The 14,430-nt window shown below is 40.5% G+C and overlaps 1 protein-coding gene across 1 annotated transcript; it reads right to left on the bottom strand.

Annotated features, from left to right (window-relative positions):
* Positions 1 to 4,565: 4,565 nt before the first annotated feature.
* LOC117499384 (putative nuclease HARBI1) lies at positions 4,566 to 5,795 on the bottom strand. The gene has a single exon (XM_034151731.1). It carries the CDS (start codon positions 5,793 to 5,795, stop codon positions 4,566 to 4,568), a length of 1,230 nt encoding a protein of 409 aa, XP_034007622.1.
* Positions 5,796 to 14,430: the final 8,635 nt, after the last annotated feature.

Genomic DNA, 14,430 nt, shown 5'->3' on the forward strand with positions numbered 1-14,430 from the left:
AATTTGCTCCTTGTTCTTTACCTTTAAACCGGAGCTCGTGTGAAGTTCGTTGCAACTTGTCACGGTTCCGACCACCGGGGATCAGCCCACTGTCTTTTGGGAACTTTCACCCTCACCCAATCACCTGGCCGAACAGGAGTCTCTTCTGATGTCTCATCTGGTATCTCTGCAGTTTTTTCTAGCCTGTGTAGACAAAAACTTGGAAAATATTACTCAGAGCTCTGACATATTCATCCACTTCTATTTGTCTAATATCTAAAACTGGACCACTCCCTCCTTGGAGGAGGCCCAAGCTTTGGTATACCTTTTGTTGTTATGCGACTAATTGTTGACAACATGTTATTATTTATTAACTACAACGTTACCGAAATCCATTATCAGACTAATCATGACCTTCCCTCCTTTGAGCATAAAATGCTCAATTAATATTGCAATGATTACTCTGTTATGAATAGGACATGGAAAACCCATAACGTCGTAGCAAACAAATATAAATTCTCCGTGTACCCACAAGGCGTACAAAGATGTTGTGTGATGTATCGTCTTCCAATGGTATAAATGCACATTGACTAAAAATCTTCTTCATCCAAGCTCAGTGTTATGTTATTTAGTTGGCAGCTCATGCCTTAAAACAGAAACTTCAAACCTATTATAAAAATGTGTTTATGAGAGAATGTAATCTGACTCCATATATTCCTCAACTAATAATAAATGAAGTTCCCCTTTGAACACAGCCCTGTGGACTTGGTAAGGACCCTCCGTTTTGGGCGAGGACTAGGCTTTCATCTTCATCTTTTGGGCGTAAACCCATTGTCTTGACCTCTCTAGCTGTGTGGACACAATAGTTTTCTGTGTGGGGGAACAACATCACTCGTAATCTCTTTCCTTCTCATAATTACAAAAATAGTCTGCTAAATGTTCTACTATGTTTAAGGCCCCGCTCACACGGGAACGTTTGCGTTTATGCACAGTATGCGTATTCAAAAAAGTCTTCCGTTCACATGCATTCGTTTCATTTAACGTGTCTGTTCAAACGAGGCCGCTGGAAACGCTGTAGTACATATGCCGGGACTGTAAGTGGCGCTGTACTTCCACACGAGACCGCTCGAAAGCTGTAGTACATATGCCGGGACTGTAAGTGGCGCTGTAACTTCCGCCACAAAATACACCAAAAGCAGCGAGTATAAGATCCCCCCCGGATGTGTGTGAGGCACAAACAAAACAAACAAACGAAGATGGCTGTTATTCGCGCAAGAAAGGAGCTATTTTCGTGGACCGACGATGAGGTGGAACTTCTTCTACATGTAACATTAAGGCCCTGACACACCAGGCAGTCACCAGAGAACTCGCCGACATCCGACACCGACAGATCCATCGACGAGTTCTCCTGCGTATTGGCCGTGTGTCGCACTGAAATACACCGCTTTACTTCAGCCGAGCACGTACGAACTGCGCATGCGTGAGTGGCAATAACTCTCCTTACCAGCAGGCGGCGGTAGTGTGTATTCGTCATTCAAAATAGGCAACAACCGGAAGACAGAGAAGAAGAACAGACTGATATAAACAAACAAATAGCGTGTGCCGTTCCATTTTCACTCTCGTCCATCGAAAACATGTTTTAGAATATAAAAATACATGAATGATGAAATGAGCACATAAAGTGCAGACATACTATAAAATCACAGTTAATAGACCTGCATCTGATGATCGCAGTGTTCTGGCGGGTGTGTAGTTTATTGAGTCAGCAATGTAATAATGGCCACTTCTTGCTAAATTTACGATGAGATGAAAAACTGGACATGACCAAACAAATCACGGAGCTCTCAGCAGAGGACAGCCGGGGACGCTCCCGCCGATATCAGAGATGTCCCTGCTATGTGTGGGAGGTAAGAGAGGACATTTAAGGGCTATGTTTGATGTCTTTAAGTATCACCTGCTGGTGTTTAGCTGCTGTCCTGTGCCAATTAAATCGTTTGTTTACGTCCCTCACTTCCGTTTCGCTTCTCATTTGCTAGCTGAACAGCTGATCAGAGTGGTTTCTTGGCCCGATAGCTTGTGTCCGACACCCGGCCGATTCAACATGTTGAATCGGCCGGGTGTCGATCATGAAAGGCCAAATAAGGCGTGTCACGGCCGAGGGTTCGGGACACACCAAATTGACTTTGGGCGACAAGGAACCCGTTTTCGCCCAACAACGCAAGACGGCCGATATCGGCCTGGTGTGTAGGGGCCTTTAGAGTACAAAACGACAAAAATACAGGACAATGTAGACTGGGAGTCCTGCAAGCCTAAATATATGGAGATAGGGGACTTATTTCAGGCGCAATATCCGAGAAAGATTTCCCTCACGAGAAGAACTCTATTTCCCAGGGCCAGCTTACAGCGAAGCTAAAGCAAGTACGTATTAAGTACAGGCAGGCGGTGGACCTTGGCCGTCGGAGTGGCCAAGGACGTGTTGTGTACATGTTTTTCGAGCTGTGTGAGCAGATCTGGGGTGGCTCGCCTGCTACGCACCCCCATAGCTCCGGCGTCGAGACGGGGGACTTGCTCGACTTGGAAGAGTCGTCGCCCGGACCAAGTTCCTACCAGAGTTTGGAGCATTCCAACGATTTGCCAGAGTCGAGTGCATCAAACGGAACTCTGCCAACTGCTGCGGTTGTAAGGCATCGCAGGGATCTGCTCCAGGTATGTTCATGATTTCAATCTTAAAGGGCTTGCTATATACTATGATGCAGTACCTTCCACTGAAAAACTGAACCGGTTTAAGCTTTGTAAAATTAGAAAGTATTGAGAGCTATTTCACAACATGCCTTTTGTGTTATGTTATCTGGTGGCTATGGTCCTATTGTGTAGTGATTCAAACTTTCTCTGGTTTATTATAGGCACGGCTGGACGGCCACAGAAGTGACCGCATGAAGAGAAAGCTTCCAGCTGAACATGCGGTGCAGGAAGAGCTGAGAGTAAAAAAACGGATGTTGGACCTAATAGAGGAAGCATCCAGCCGCAGCGCAGCCAGCATGGATCGGATGAATAACACCATGGACAGCATTAATGGCACTATTCGGAATGGCCTTTCCCTGATCAGCCATTTAATGCAAGCACCTCCCTACAGTAACAACAGTGGATATGGACACTTCCAGGTGCCCTCATACCCACCTCGAAGGCGACACACGGCCACACCCGGCCACACACCAAGAGCAAACCCCTCTCTACCACACACGCATGGGATGAACCCTGACACCCCACAGCAACAATCTCCTCCTTATTCATTCAGGCAGTCACTGTATGAGGAGGACCTGTAAAGCAGTGAGCTTCAGTTTTTTTTTCCAGCACTTTTTGTTCTAAGGAAGTCTGGAAACATTTTTATTTTTAACTCCACACTTTGTACAAATGGAGAATCACTTTTTTTTAAGCCTTTTTTTGTAGCTAGCAAAGGTGTTTTTTTTCCTTTTACTGTGTACACCTTAATAAATAATGTTATTAATAAAAACCTTTTTAAAATAAAAGAACAGTCTTTCATGTAAGGGTCAATGTACTCCGCAAGCACTCTCCTCACTCTCTTTCCTTCTCCCTCATTACAGTCAGTGAGATATCTATATCAGTGTGTGGGAGGCTGTAAGTCCTTTTCACCTTGTAAACCTAATTTCGACTAAATACACCACATTTATGAAAAGTAACCCCCCCTAGTGTCAAATATCTGAACTGTGATATGTCACATCACCCATTATAGCCTCATTCCCCTCTATTTCAGCCTGTTGCTAAATTGCTGATACTGATTGGTTTAATGTATGTTAAATTTCAACAATCAACTCTGGAATCAATATGATCAGTATTATGCGTTTTACAAAGAAAGTTTGCATTATGATTTTTATGAATTGTATAAATTCAACTTTGATTCAACATTCACTTATATTACTTTAACTGTGAAAACCCTCAAATATTTGTTAAAATACTATTTAGAGAAGGGAAGGTAACACAATCTTAGGTTAATATAATACTTTTTTACTACAGTGTATGTACTATGTTTCGCTAGTGGCCAATACAGTCTGAAAATACCATATCAAAATGTACGGTTCTTTTACTATATGTGTAAATAAGATATGGTACAAAATATATATGGACAACCTGACTTTGGTCCAATTCGGTAGAATGGGCCATATAACTTCATTCATGAGGATGATGACATTTGTTGCACATTATGTTCAAAGAAAGTCTGGAAGTGGTTGCAGCCAATTTTATTTTTAATTTCACACTTTGGACATTGGAGAATCACATAGTTATTTGCTTAGTTTCACATATGTGACATGCATTAAAAAGTACTAAAAAAAGTTAGGATATAATACAAAAAATCCTGTAACAGTCCTCAGATTTAGCAGCCAGGTACATATACATATACCTAGCCAGGTATATGAATATTGTACAGCAGCCTGTCGCTGAAGGAGCTGCACAGTGAGGACAGGGAATGTAACAAAGAATGTTTATCACATCTTAATAAACACCTTTAAAAAAAAATACAGTCTGTCTTTCATGTAGTTGACCTAAGGGTCAATGTACGCCGTAAGCACTCACCTCACTCTCTTTCCCTCCCCCTCATTACAGTCAGTGAGATAGCCATTGCACTGTGTGGGAGGCTGTAAGTCCTTTTCAGCTTGAATTGTTACCAACACAGACTGATCATCCACAGCGTCCTTACTGGCCTCACACAAATTGTGGAGGACAAAGCAGGAATAAATCACATGGGGCAGGTCATCCATGTTTATGTCCATAGGCCTTCTAAGAGCAGCAAATCTGGCCTTGAGGCGACCAAAAGCACACTCAATGACCATACGTGCCCTACACAGAGATAGCCCAAAGTACTGTTCCTGAGCTGTGGAGCCACCGGATGCATATTCCTTCATCAGGTACGGCAGCAGCGGGTAGGCAGGATCACCAAGAAGATAAATTGGTATGGCCTCCTCTTCGTCCACAATCTGTTTTTTCAGAGCTGGGATCTTTCCAGTTTTTAAGTACATGTTTAGCTTGGAATTAGCAAAGACCCGTGCATCATGCACACTCCCAGGCCACTTTACCACGACATCCATGAATCGGTACCTGTAATCACAGACAGCCTGTACATTAAAGGAATATTTGCCTTTCCTGTTGATGTAACTAGTGGAGTCGTTAGATGGCTGCTTGATTTCGATGTGGGTTCCGTCCACTGGTCCTAAACATTGTGGCATGCCATGTGCACAATGGAACCCCTCAACCAGATCCGCGGTCTCGGGCTCAGTAAAAGGCAGCTTGATGTATTTTGGACCCAGGTGGATGGTGATCGCTCTGCATGTCTCCCTAATAATGAGGGACAAAGCCGGGCGGGAAACTCCGAAGGCGTTAGCAGTCTTCCATAGCCTTCCCTCGTCGCTCAGGTAATAAAGTACTGCAGCAACCCTTTTCAGTGGATCAATTGGCGCCCTCATGTTTGTTGTTTTCTTCTCGATATATGGGCGCAGTTCTTCAGTCAGGGCAACAACAGAGGCTTTGGACATGCGGAAGTTCTCCCTCCATTCATCGTCCACGACAACGCCATTGACAAAATTGTCCCACCAACTGCTAGTTCTGCCCGGTCTTACCCAAAACTTTCTCCTGGTCGCCCTTCTGGTTGTTCTCCGCGGTGGATTTAGCCACATGTAGTTTCTGTTGTTCTCCATGTCCACTTGTTGCTTGTGGTTTTCGTAGAAGCACCGTAGTTGTAGCACTAACATATGAATCATGGTCAGTAGCGTCTGTAGCACAACAGCAACCCTGTGATCCGCCATTGTTGTTGTTTGTTGTCGCAACGCATCAGCAATGAGGCGGGGGTGAGGGGGAGAGGTGGGAAGAGGTGGGAAGAGGCGAGGAGAGGCGGGGAGAGGTGGGGCTATCGTTATTTTTTCAGGAAATATTCGTATTGAGGCGATTACACGGACTCGGTTGACCCCCCAGAGCGTTTCGTTTGCAAATCTATCCACCTTGGGACCCGTTATCGTTTGTGGGGTCAGTTCCTATCGGCCTCGTGTAAATAATAGGGCTATACGCACGCGAAACTATGCAGATACAAGCAGTTTTCTCCTCGTGTAAACGGCGCCTTAATCTTCTTCTACTAATCTGTGGATGATTTATATTTAAATGCAATATGCTACTCACGATTGTTAAATAACATTCAACACATTCATGTTTGGAAATCCTGTTCCTCTTTGACATCCCTGAGACCCCCTGCCTCTGTTGTAGTCATGGAAACCTCCCCTGGGGTAACTGTGTGGAGGGCCGTTGTTTGGGGCTTGTTGCTGTGTGGTGCAATGTTCTGGTACTTGTAGCATCCTGTGGTGTGGACAATCTCTGGACCAATGGCCCATGTGGCTGCAACAGTAACATCCCTCAAACCGGAATCCTCTTCCACGTCTTTGTTGATTCTGCATCTGAATCTCTGGCACTACTCGAGTTTGAACTGTTGGAGGTGTCTGCCCTGCATTCTCTGGTTCTTCCTGAGCTTGAATTGTTGGAGGTGTCTGGCCTCCCTTCTCTGGTTCTATGGCCATCTCTGAAAACTTCTCCTCCCTTCTCCTTGTATTGTTCCTACAAGCCTCAGTGTCTTTCTCAGCTACCTGTATCTTCAAAAGTCTTAGTTGTAGCGCTTCCCGCTCTGTCTTGTGTTTCTCTTTCTCGTCGTCTTTCTTCTGTGATTTCTTCTAATCGTATGTTCTCTTCCATCAGCTGTTTGGATTTGCTGGTTAGCACCATAGACTGTATATATAAATGGACGTAGGGTCCGTGACGTCACCCATAGGATTCTGCAGAGTTGCCGAGAAGCCCTTAGTAGGCGGAGTCGGCCACTAACGGCTCGACAGTGACGTCAGAGTCTAACTCCCGCCTGCTCCAAATAAGGGCAAAGAGGCGGAGCCGAGGCGGGACCTTCTGCCTCCGAGCTGGAAGTAACAGAGCTAGCTCAAGCTAAGAAGCTAAGCTAACATGTTCCCCATCTGCACACTGCCGTCACATTTTACGTTTCTAAGGTAAGCGGACATGAAACTATTCAGCAAAACTATAAATAATAATCTAAGTTATTGAGTTTTTAGCATAATACTTCAGAATCTTAAAATCCCTTAACGTTTGTATGCAATGTGCTAAATGCAACACTGGAATCAAGCAAATATTAATGTTTGCATGACATTAGTTATTTATATTTTGCTATCACTTAATTAGCATACATGTGATGGTAGCTAGTAAGTGCTCTTACCTGTGAGGCCTTCTCCAAACAGCATTATAACCAGACTGTATCATTAAAACTATAAGTACCAGTTCTAGATCCTTGACTTTAGACAAACAATTCAAAAGACAAAATGTATTTAAAGACCAATCTTTATTTGAATGTGCCTCTTAACCTGAGATATTAGTTATACAGTAATAGTATTGACAATCTAAAAAAGCTGAGCAACTCAACAGTCAACTTTATATTTCTTATTGTCTAAAGCATTTATTATTTTCATTTTTCCCCTCTCATATTCAGTGTGGACGGATTGAGACAGCGTGGTGTCCAGAGAGCTGCAGAGACTTCAGGGAGAAACCTCCGTGTGATGGACGTCCTGTCTGTTGGTTTGGCCGGAGAGGACTGAGGGTCTTTCCTCTGTGAGGAGGACCAGGCCTGATGGAGGAGCCCATGCTGGGCATAGCTGATACCAACTGCACAGGCCTTGTCTGTCACTTTATTTGACTAAATGTGTTTACTTATACATTTAATAGGTTTACACCTTCTGTCCATATGTGCTTTTTTATTTAAAACATGTTTGATTAACTTTTGGTTCACATTTCAATAAATAGAATTTGTATTTGCACTCCTTTTGTCCATTATTCTTACTGAAAATGTTAGATTACACATTCACATCTGACTGAAGATTGGCCCCATTTATTTGTGACGTTGCAAACTCCGTACAAGGCACAAGTGATGTGAAGCTCATAAAGTGAGGCAAATGGAGTGTAGATGTGGAAATAGGTGCATTCGATCAGCTGACTTTGTTTTCACAATAAAAGTAGTTTCTTAGTGAATGTCCTGTACTGCTCTTAAAATCTCATAACATCAGCTTTTAATTTTCCTCTTGGATGTTCTTCTTGACCCTCAGAGAAGGAGAAAATATTGAGTCGTGTCTTTCAGGCATGTCCTTTCCTAACAAAAATGACAGGAAACATAAAACATATTATTATTGTGTTATTTATGAAAGCGGTGTGTTTGTGTGTTTAAGGGCTGTAGATATAATTATTGTATATGTTTTGTATGTTTGTTTTTTTATTTCAACATTGAGCTACAAAGACAATCAGATTATGAATGAACAGTATGAAATTCATCAACATTGAAATATATTTTATTATCAAAATAATATTGAACTGTTATCAAAACGTAGTGCAACTGTCGAATCTTGCTCTGTTGTCTCACTGAAAGAATCACTTTTACCACGTTTTTTACAGACAATATTGAGAGATAAATAGTAGCAGTTCTCACTATGTGTTAAATAGCTTTGCTTTCAATACATTAAATTAGAAAGCTGACAGTCATATTGCTTGTTAACATCTAAATGTAACCTTTTGCATGGAAAAAACCCTCAACTTCACTGATGTGTAGGTGATCTAGTATTTAGTATTGTTTAATGGAATGTATATCAGTGTATTAAAGTCAATACTTTATTTAAACCAATGTCTTTCTTGATTCTTTGTACAGTATGAAAAAAGAGTATTTGTACCTGTGCTGAAGTTCACTGCTGTGAGGAGTCCAGTGCTGTCTCTCACTCTCTGGTCCAGCCTGTCTGCATCACCTGGAAACTTTAAACAAACAGATATATATGTAAAGTACCATGTGTACAAACAATATAACTTATTCTCTTCTGTTGGACATGTTGGATTGTGTATTGTCTGAGTCAGGGTCCTTTTTATTTTACTGTAACTTTGGAAGTTGTGTTACCAATGCTTACTATTTATTTGATACCAATTTGGTAATGCAATTAATAAAAACAACAAGGTTTGGGTTCGTTCTTCAGATGACTGTGACGTTAACGTGTAAGCTCAATAATGAACTCCAGCTCAACCAACCATATTGTAATATCGAAGTAATCATCTTGAAATATGACATTAATAATTGTAATACACACACATCTTATTGTGAGGTTGATTTCACATACACTACTTCAACATTAGCTTGTCTACATACTCGAGCATAGCCAATTTAAATTAACCTTAGCGATGCATAAAGTTCCTACCTACATAATAAAATATCTCTCTAAGTTACAAGGATGACCTTATTTTATCAACCTCAAACAGAAGCCATTTGTTCTACAGTATTATCCCACTTAACGCTTAACACTTGTCTATTTCGTTTTAACCTTTATATATACGGTCTATGGTTTTAACTTGGAGGCTACGAATAGCATCGTTAGCACCGATGTAGCTACCACTCGCTTACACGCTAACACATTCATTACGTAGCTGATTAAAATCATAAACACATAAATAAAGTACTCGAATTTCACTTACCGCAAAACGGCATTCATGCACCGTCTGTTTTAACCGCAGAGCGAGTCACAATAGTCCGATATATAAGCATGAAGAACAAACAAACACGGCCGGGGTCAAGTTCTGTTCCCTGGATGAACTGAGCAGGCAGAGTCCCTGTAGCTTCACGGAGCAGGCAGCTAGCAGAGAGACAAGAAGCTAACAGCAGCAGTGACTTGACAGAGCTGTCACTCAATGTGACCACGCCCTAATTTATGCAAAAACCTTAAGACCTAATATAAATAAAAGGGTCGCGTTAGAAAACAATTCACTCACAGATTCATAATCATGAAGGTGGAATCTAACTATATCTATAATAATATTTATTGGATCCATGGGTAGAAACATGTTTTTTTAGGCTGTGAAATTGGGCATTTTAACATGGGGGTCTATGGAAATTGCTCCTTTCTGCAGTCAGCGCCTGTCGGCCAATATATGAACTGCAGTTTGTAGCACTTCCGTATTGGCGTCCCGGCTCTTCCCCAGAGTTTGCCGCTTGGTTAGCACTCTTACTTCATACTCCAATTCTTTGACACTTTTGTCCGTGGAGACTCCATTGAACTGCAATACTTCTATAAATCCAACATTTGGAAAGGGAGGAGGGACTTCGGCCAGGCTTAGATACAGCTTTGGAGTTTGGATAACTTGAGCGTCTTTTGTTTTTTCTGCTATGTCTTCCCTCACTGGCAGGTCTGCTACTCGGACCACATTTATGCTGTCTGTCAATAGGCTGGCATATTCCAGATGGAGTATCACACTTGTAACTCTTATAAACCTTTGTTCAGCTTCCCTCCATACATTTAGCTGTTGTAGGCATTGTTCATGTTCATAGTCGAGTACTGCTCTTCTATGGGCTTTTGTTGGTCCAGGTTGATCATCTGCTGGAATCAATCGTCTTGTTTGCCACTGTTTAAACAGTTTCTCTATTTGGTTCCATGTCTTCTGACTATCATTCGGATTTGTTGTAGCATCTGATCTGATGTTTACCCTTTCCTTGATGTCTGCAGTTGAGCCTGGCACTGTGAATGCTCTTAACTTAGTGTCATTTGGTGACATATTTCTTGAGTAGTTGGATATAGTTATTAAATGTATCAAAGATGAATTACTAATCTACTGAATAGTACCTTCGTTCCTGATAGAAAATATCCTGTCATCCAAACTTAACTTTAAAATCTGGGATTTAAAAAAAAAATGTTTTTTAAAAGATTAATAAAGTGAATAAAAATTATGCAAATTTTAAAATCAGAAATTTAAACAAATACAAATTGTACAGTGTATGGTTTTGACTTTGAAATATGAAAAATAGAAATCTTGTGAAAATCTAACTTTACTGTGTATAGTATATGCTAATGTAATAAAATGTGTTTACGCCAATTATATGGTGTTTGGATATTCTACAGTCTAGGTTGAAAGACTATTATGAAAGGTTTCTTATCTTAATATCAGGAACCACCTGGGATTCTATATATGTGTGAAGTATGTGTTCATCTATTAACACTTGAAATTAAACTTTAGCATATACTTGTAATTTATGTGTGTTGTATTTATAAGTTTTTTACTCCTGTCTTGTGCAACAATTCTGTACAACCAGCAGAGTGCGCTTTGTAATTGTTCAGCTTCTTCCACCAGAGGCAGCTATTCTAAAACTGACTTCTATGTAACAAGAAGAAGCTTATTTTTCTTAATAACTACCTTTGAAATGGGAAGGAAATTCACTATATGATTAAACAGTAAAGCATAACAAGCCAAAACACATTTGCAAGCACAATTTTTAAAGATTAAACAGTAAAGCATAAACAGCCAAAACACCTTTGCAAGCACTAATATTTCAAAAATCAGATTTGAGCTTTAGAAAATACAATAATCCTTTTCTTCAAAGACCAAACTCCAACGGTATAGATAACCTGATTCAGCTAAATGGAATATCTAATTCCAACTGTGACTCAAGAAGAATGATTTGTTCTACACACTATGGAGGTCATGCATATTGAATTAGCCTCATGTGAGTGAAACTAAATGGATTTCAAAAAACAACTGGTCCTCTGAATTTGCATTTCACAGAATGGCGACTGCCATGTGTTCGTTTATCAACATGAGGTCAAAACAAGATGGCAACTGATTTCAAATGCTGACCTGCAGAACAAAGAGTTTTGCAAGAAGAATGGCTGTCTCTGATAAGTTGAAATCCTGAGGTGTTGATCTCAACAAAGAAACCACATTCCAGGCCAAACTTCAGAGCAGTATAACAGCAAAACACTCTCAAAATGCTGAACAATTTAAACAAGTTAACAATACAAATAGTTAGATACCATCAAAACTATTAGTCTATGGTCGTCCGAGCAACTCTCACGCTATTATGTGACCAAATGGGAAGCCAGTCAAACACTATTAGAAGAATATCGTCTATCTAACGCACGAGTGCCGCATTTCTTTCCGTAATGCACACGCAATGATTAAAGAGTATACTTCGGACTTCCACAGACTCTTATCACCAATTAAACAAGAGACCATCTCACTTATTTGGGACAATGAAACAAGAAGATTCCATCTGTTCTTGAGACTAAAAAACGAGAAGATTCCATCTATTTACTCGTCAAACACAATATAATATAAAAATACCGGCTCAAAAGCACATTAATATATATCCGGCTTGGAAAACACACATTAAAATCATGCAGTTAATTAATGAACAAAGAAAAGAGAATAGAGACTTACCCTTGCTTGGTCTAAAACAACGCCACGTGATGTGGTTTAAATTTAGATATTTAACATGAAATTAACAGCTGTTCTCAGGATGTCCTGCTCGCCACAAAACACACAAATCTAATGGTTCTAAGTAAGCTATTGAAGAATTTGATATAACTGGTTTCTTCCCACCTGTTGTATTTGGGCCCTTGTGTGTCTTTTGGTTCGCAGAATCTCCGTTGAAGCTAGCCGGTTCCTCTCCCGGATTGCTATCACGTCGGGGTCACCAACTATTGATGAATTGTGATCTTCTCGCTCCCAGGAAAGAAACTTAAAATAATGAGACTAATGGAGTCTCTGAAAAGGTTTAAATGGATACTTTAATTAAGTAACATCGTTATAGAACAAGCATAGGTAAGGAAGAGACAAAAGCCGGTGTTGTCCCTCGGGAGGCTGCAGCGAAGTAGAGAGGTCGTGATGTCCCCTGCGATCTGATTTATACTCCTCTCGTTCTCTCCCGCTGTGTAGATTGGGGGACCGCCCTCCACTGTCTTCAATGTTCGACATTGCGTGAAACAGAGGATTTTGACATTTTGTATTCATTGCTTACTTCCATAAGCCTTTTCTCCTCCTTATCTCTTTCATGACTTTTTATTTAATGCTTTATAACAGCTGTAATAGTTAGTTTAATAATCATGGAAACACTTTACGACACAGTTCTCATTTACGACACAGTTCTCATTTACGGTAACTCCTTCTGACTTCATGACCACGTATGTAAACAAAACTTTACAATCAACTGTACCTTCAGTTAATATTCAGCAGTAATACTATCTCGACGTCTATAGATGTAATGTTAAAGTCAGTAGGTTTTGGTGTGCAACAGTCCGTGTCATTTTCACTTCACATTCAGAAAACGTAATATTAGCCACATGCTAAATACTAACCGGAGATGAAGGATTTTCAGAATAAAAGCTTGGCATTGAGATCTTATGAGAACTTATGAAAACAGCTTTTAAACTGACGGTATGTTTTAGAACAACAGACAGCGACACAGGTATGGCGAGCCAGCAGTGGTTGAAACAAAGCGGTATAATAATAATAATAATAATAGCTTGCATTTATATAGCGCCTTTCAAGGGACCCAAGGTCGCTTTACAGTAATAGGGCAAAAACAAACATAACAAAACAAAAGTCAGACAGACAAAACAACAGATCGATTAGGGGCCGAAAACATGGTTTTGACTGGCGCGAACGGTCGGGAGTGAAGATCAGTTGAGAGCCGTTTCTGTGACTCCGCCCACTGCTGCTCTTCTGAGAGGGTTAGTGCTATATCGTATACCTCCTGGGTTTTAGGCAGAAGTGACGTAATCTGCCACCCAGGACAAGAGACGAGTATATTAAATGTTTTATTTTCGGTTGTGTATTTGTGTTTCCAGGTATAACATTTAAGTTATAATAACAATCATAATTTGTGGAATAATTTCATTATGGTATTTTAGTTTGTTTCAGCTGAACTTTTGTATTGGATGTTGCAATTGAATTTCTCCAAGAGAGACAAAAATCACTAAAAGATCTGGTGGATATCTGACCAGTATTTATATATATCCTAAATGTTCTTTGGGTTTTAGCCACAAATGCAACACAAATAAGAACTGTAAGTTATTATTTCATTATCAAACCATTATTATTGAAATGTAAGTATATTTCACACATTTTAATGTTGTTATAGAGTATGATCTCATTATTCGTTAATGAACCTCATATTTGTGACAAGACATGCGTGAGCGGAACTCCCCTCTATTTAGGGTAAACGTTAAACTTTTAATACAAAAGTTGCCAACTTCTCATCCACGATTAAGTCACCTCCGCCGCCTAAAACCCAGGAGGTATACGATCTAGCACTAACCCTTGAACCGCTCTGAAAAGCTCTCTCTACTGGGAAACACGCTAAAAGTCCTTCTGGAGGTAAGCAACGCTACACAATTTCACCCAGTCTGAGAGTAAAAGCTTTCTCAAAGGTTCGTTTTGCTTTCTTACAACGTTACGTTAATGTTAACTTAATCTTAAGTTTGCTAGGAGGCTATTGTTACTTCCCTTAACAAGAGCTAGCTGTCTTAGGTAACAACAGTTAGCAGCTAACGTTTCTGCAGTTTGGGTTGACCTTGAAAAACGTGATGTAGTTCTTTAAGG

The sequence above is a fragment of the Trematomus bernacchii genome, unplaced genomic scaffold, assembly GCF_902827165.1.
Source record: "Trematomus bernacchii unplaced genomic scaffold, fTreBer1.1, whole genome shotgun sequence".
In the NCBI taxonomy this organism is placed as follows: Eukaryota; Metazoa; Chordata; class Actinopteri; order Perciformes; family Nototheniidae; genus Trematomus; species Trematomus bernacchii.

What these genes read in the sequence shown, in the direction of transcription:
- LOC117499384 (XM_034151731.1), bottom strand. Translation starts at nt 5,795, where the DNA reads ATGGCGGATCACAGGGTTGCTGTTGTGCTACAGACGCTACTGACCATG.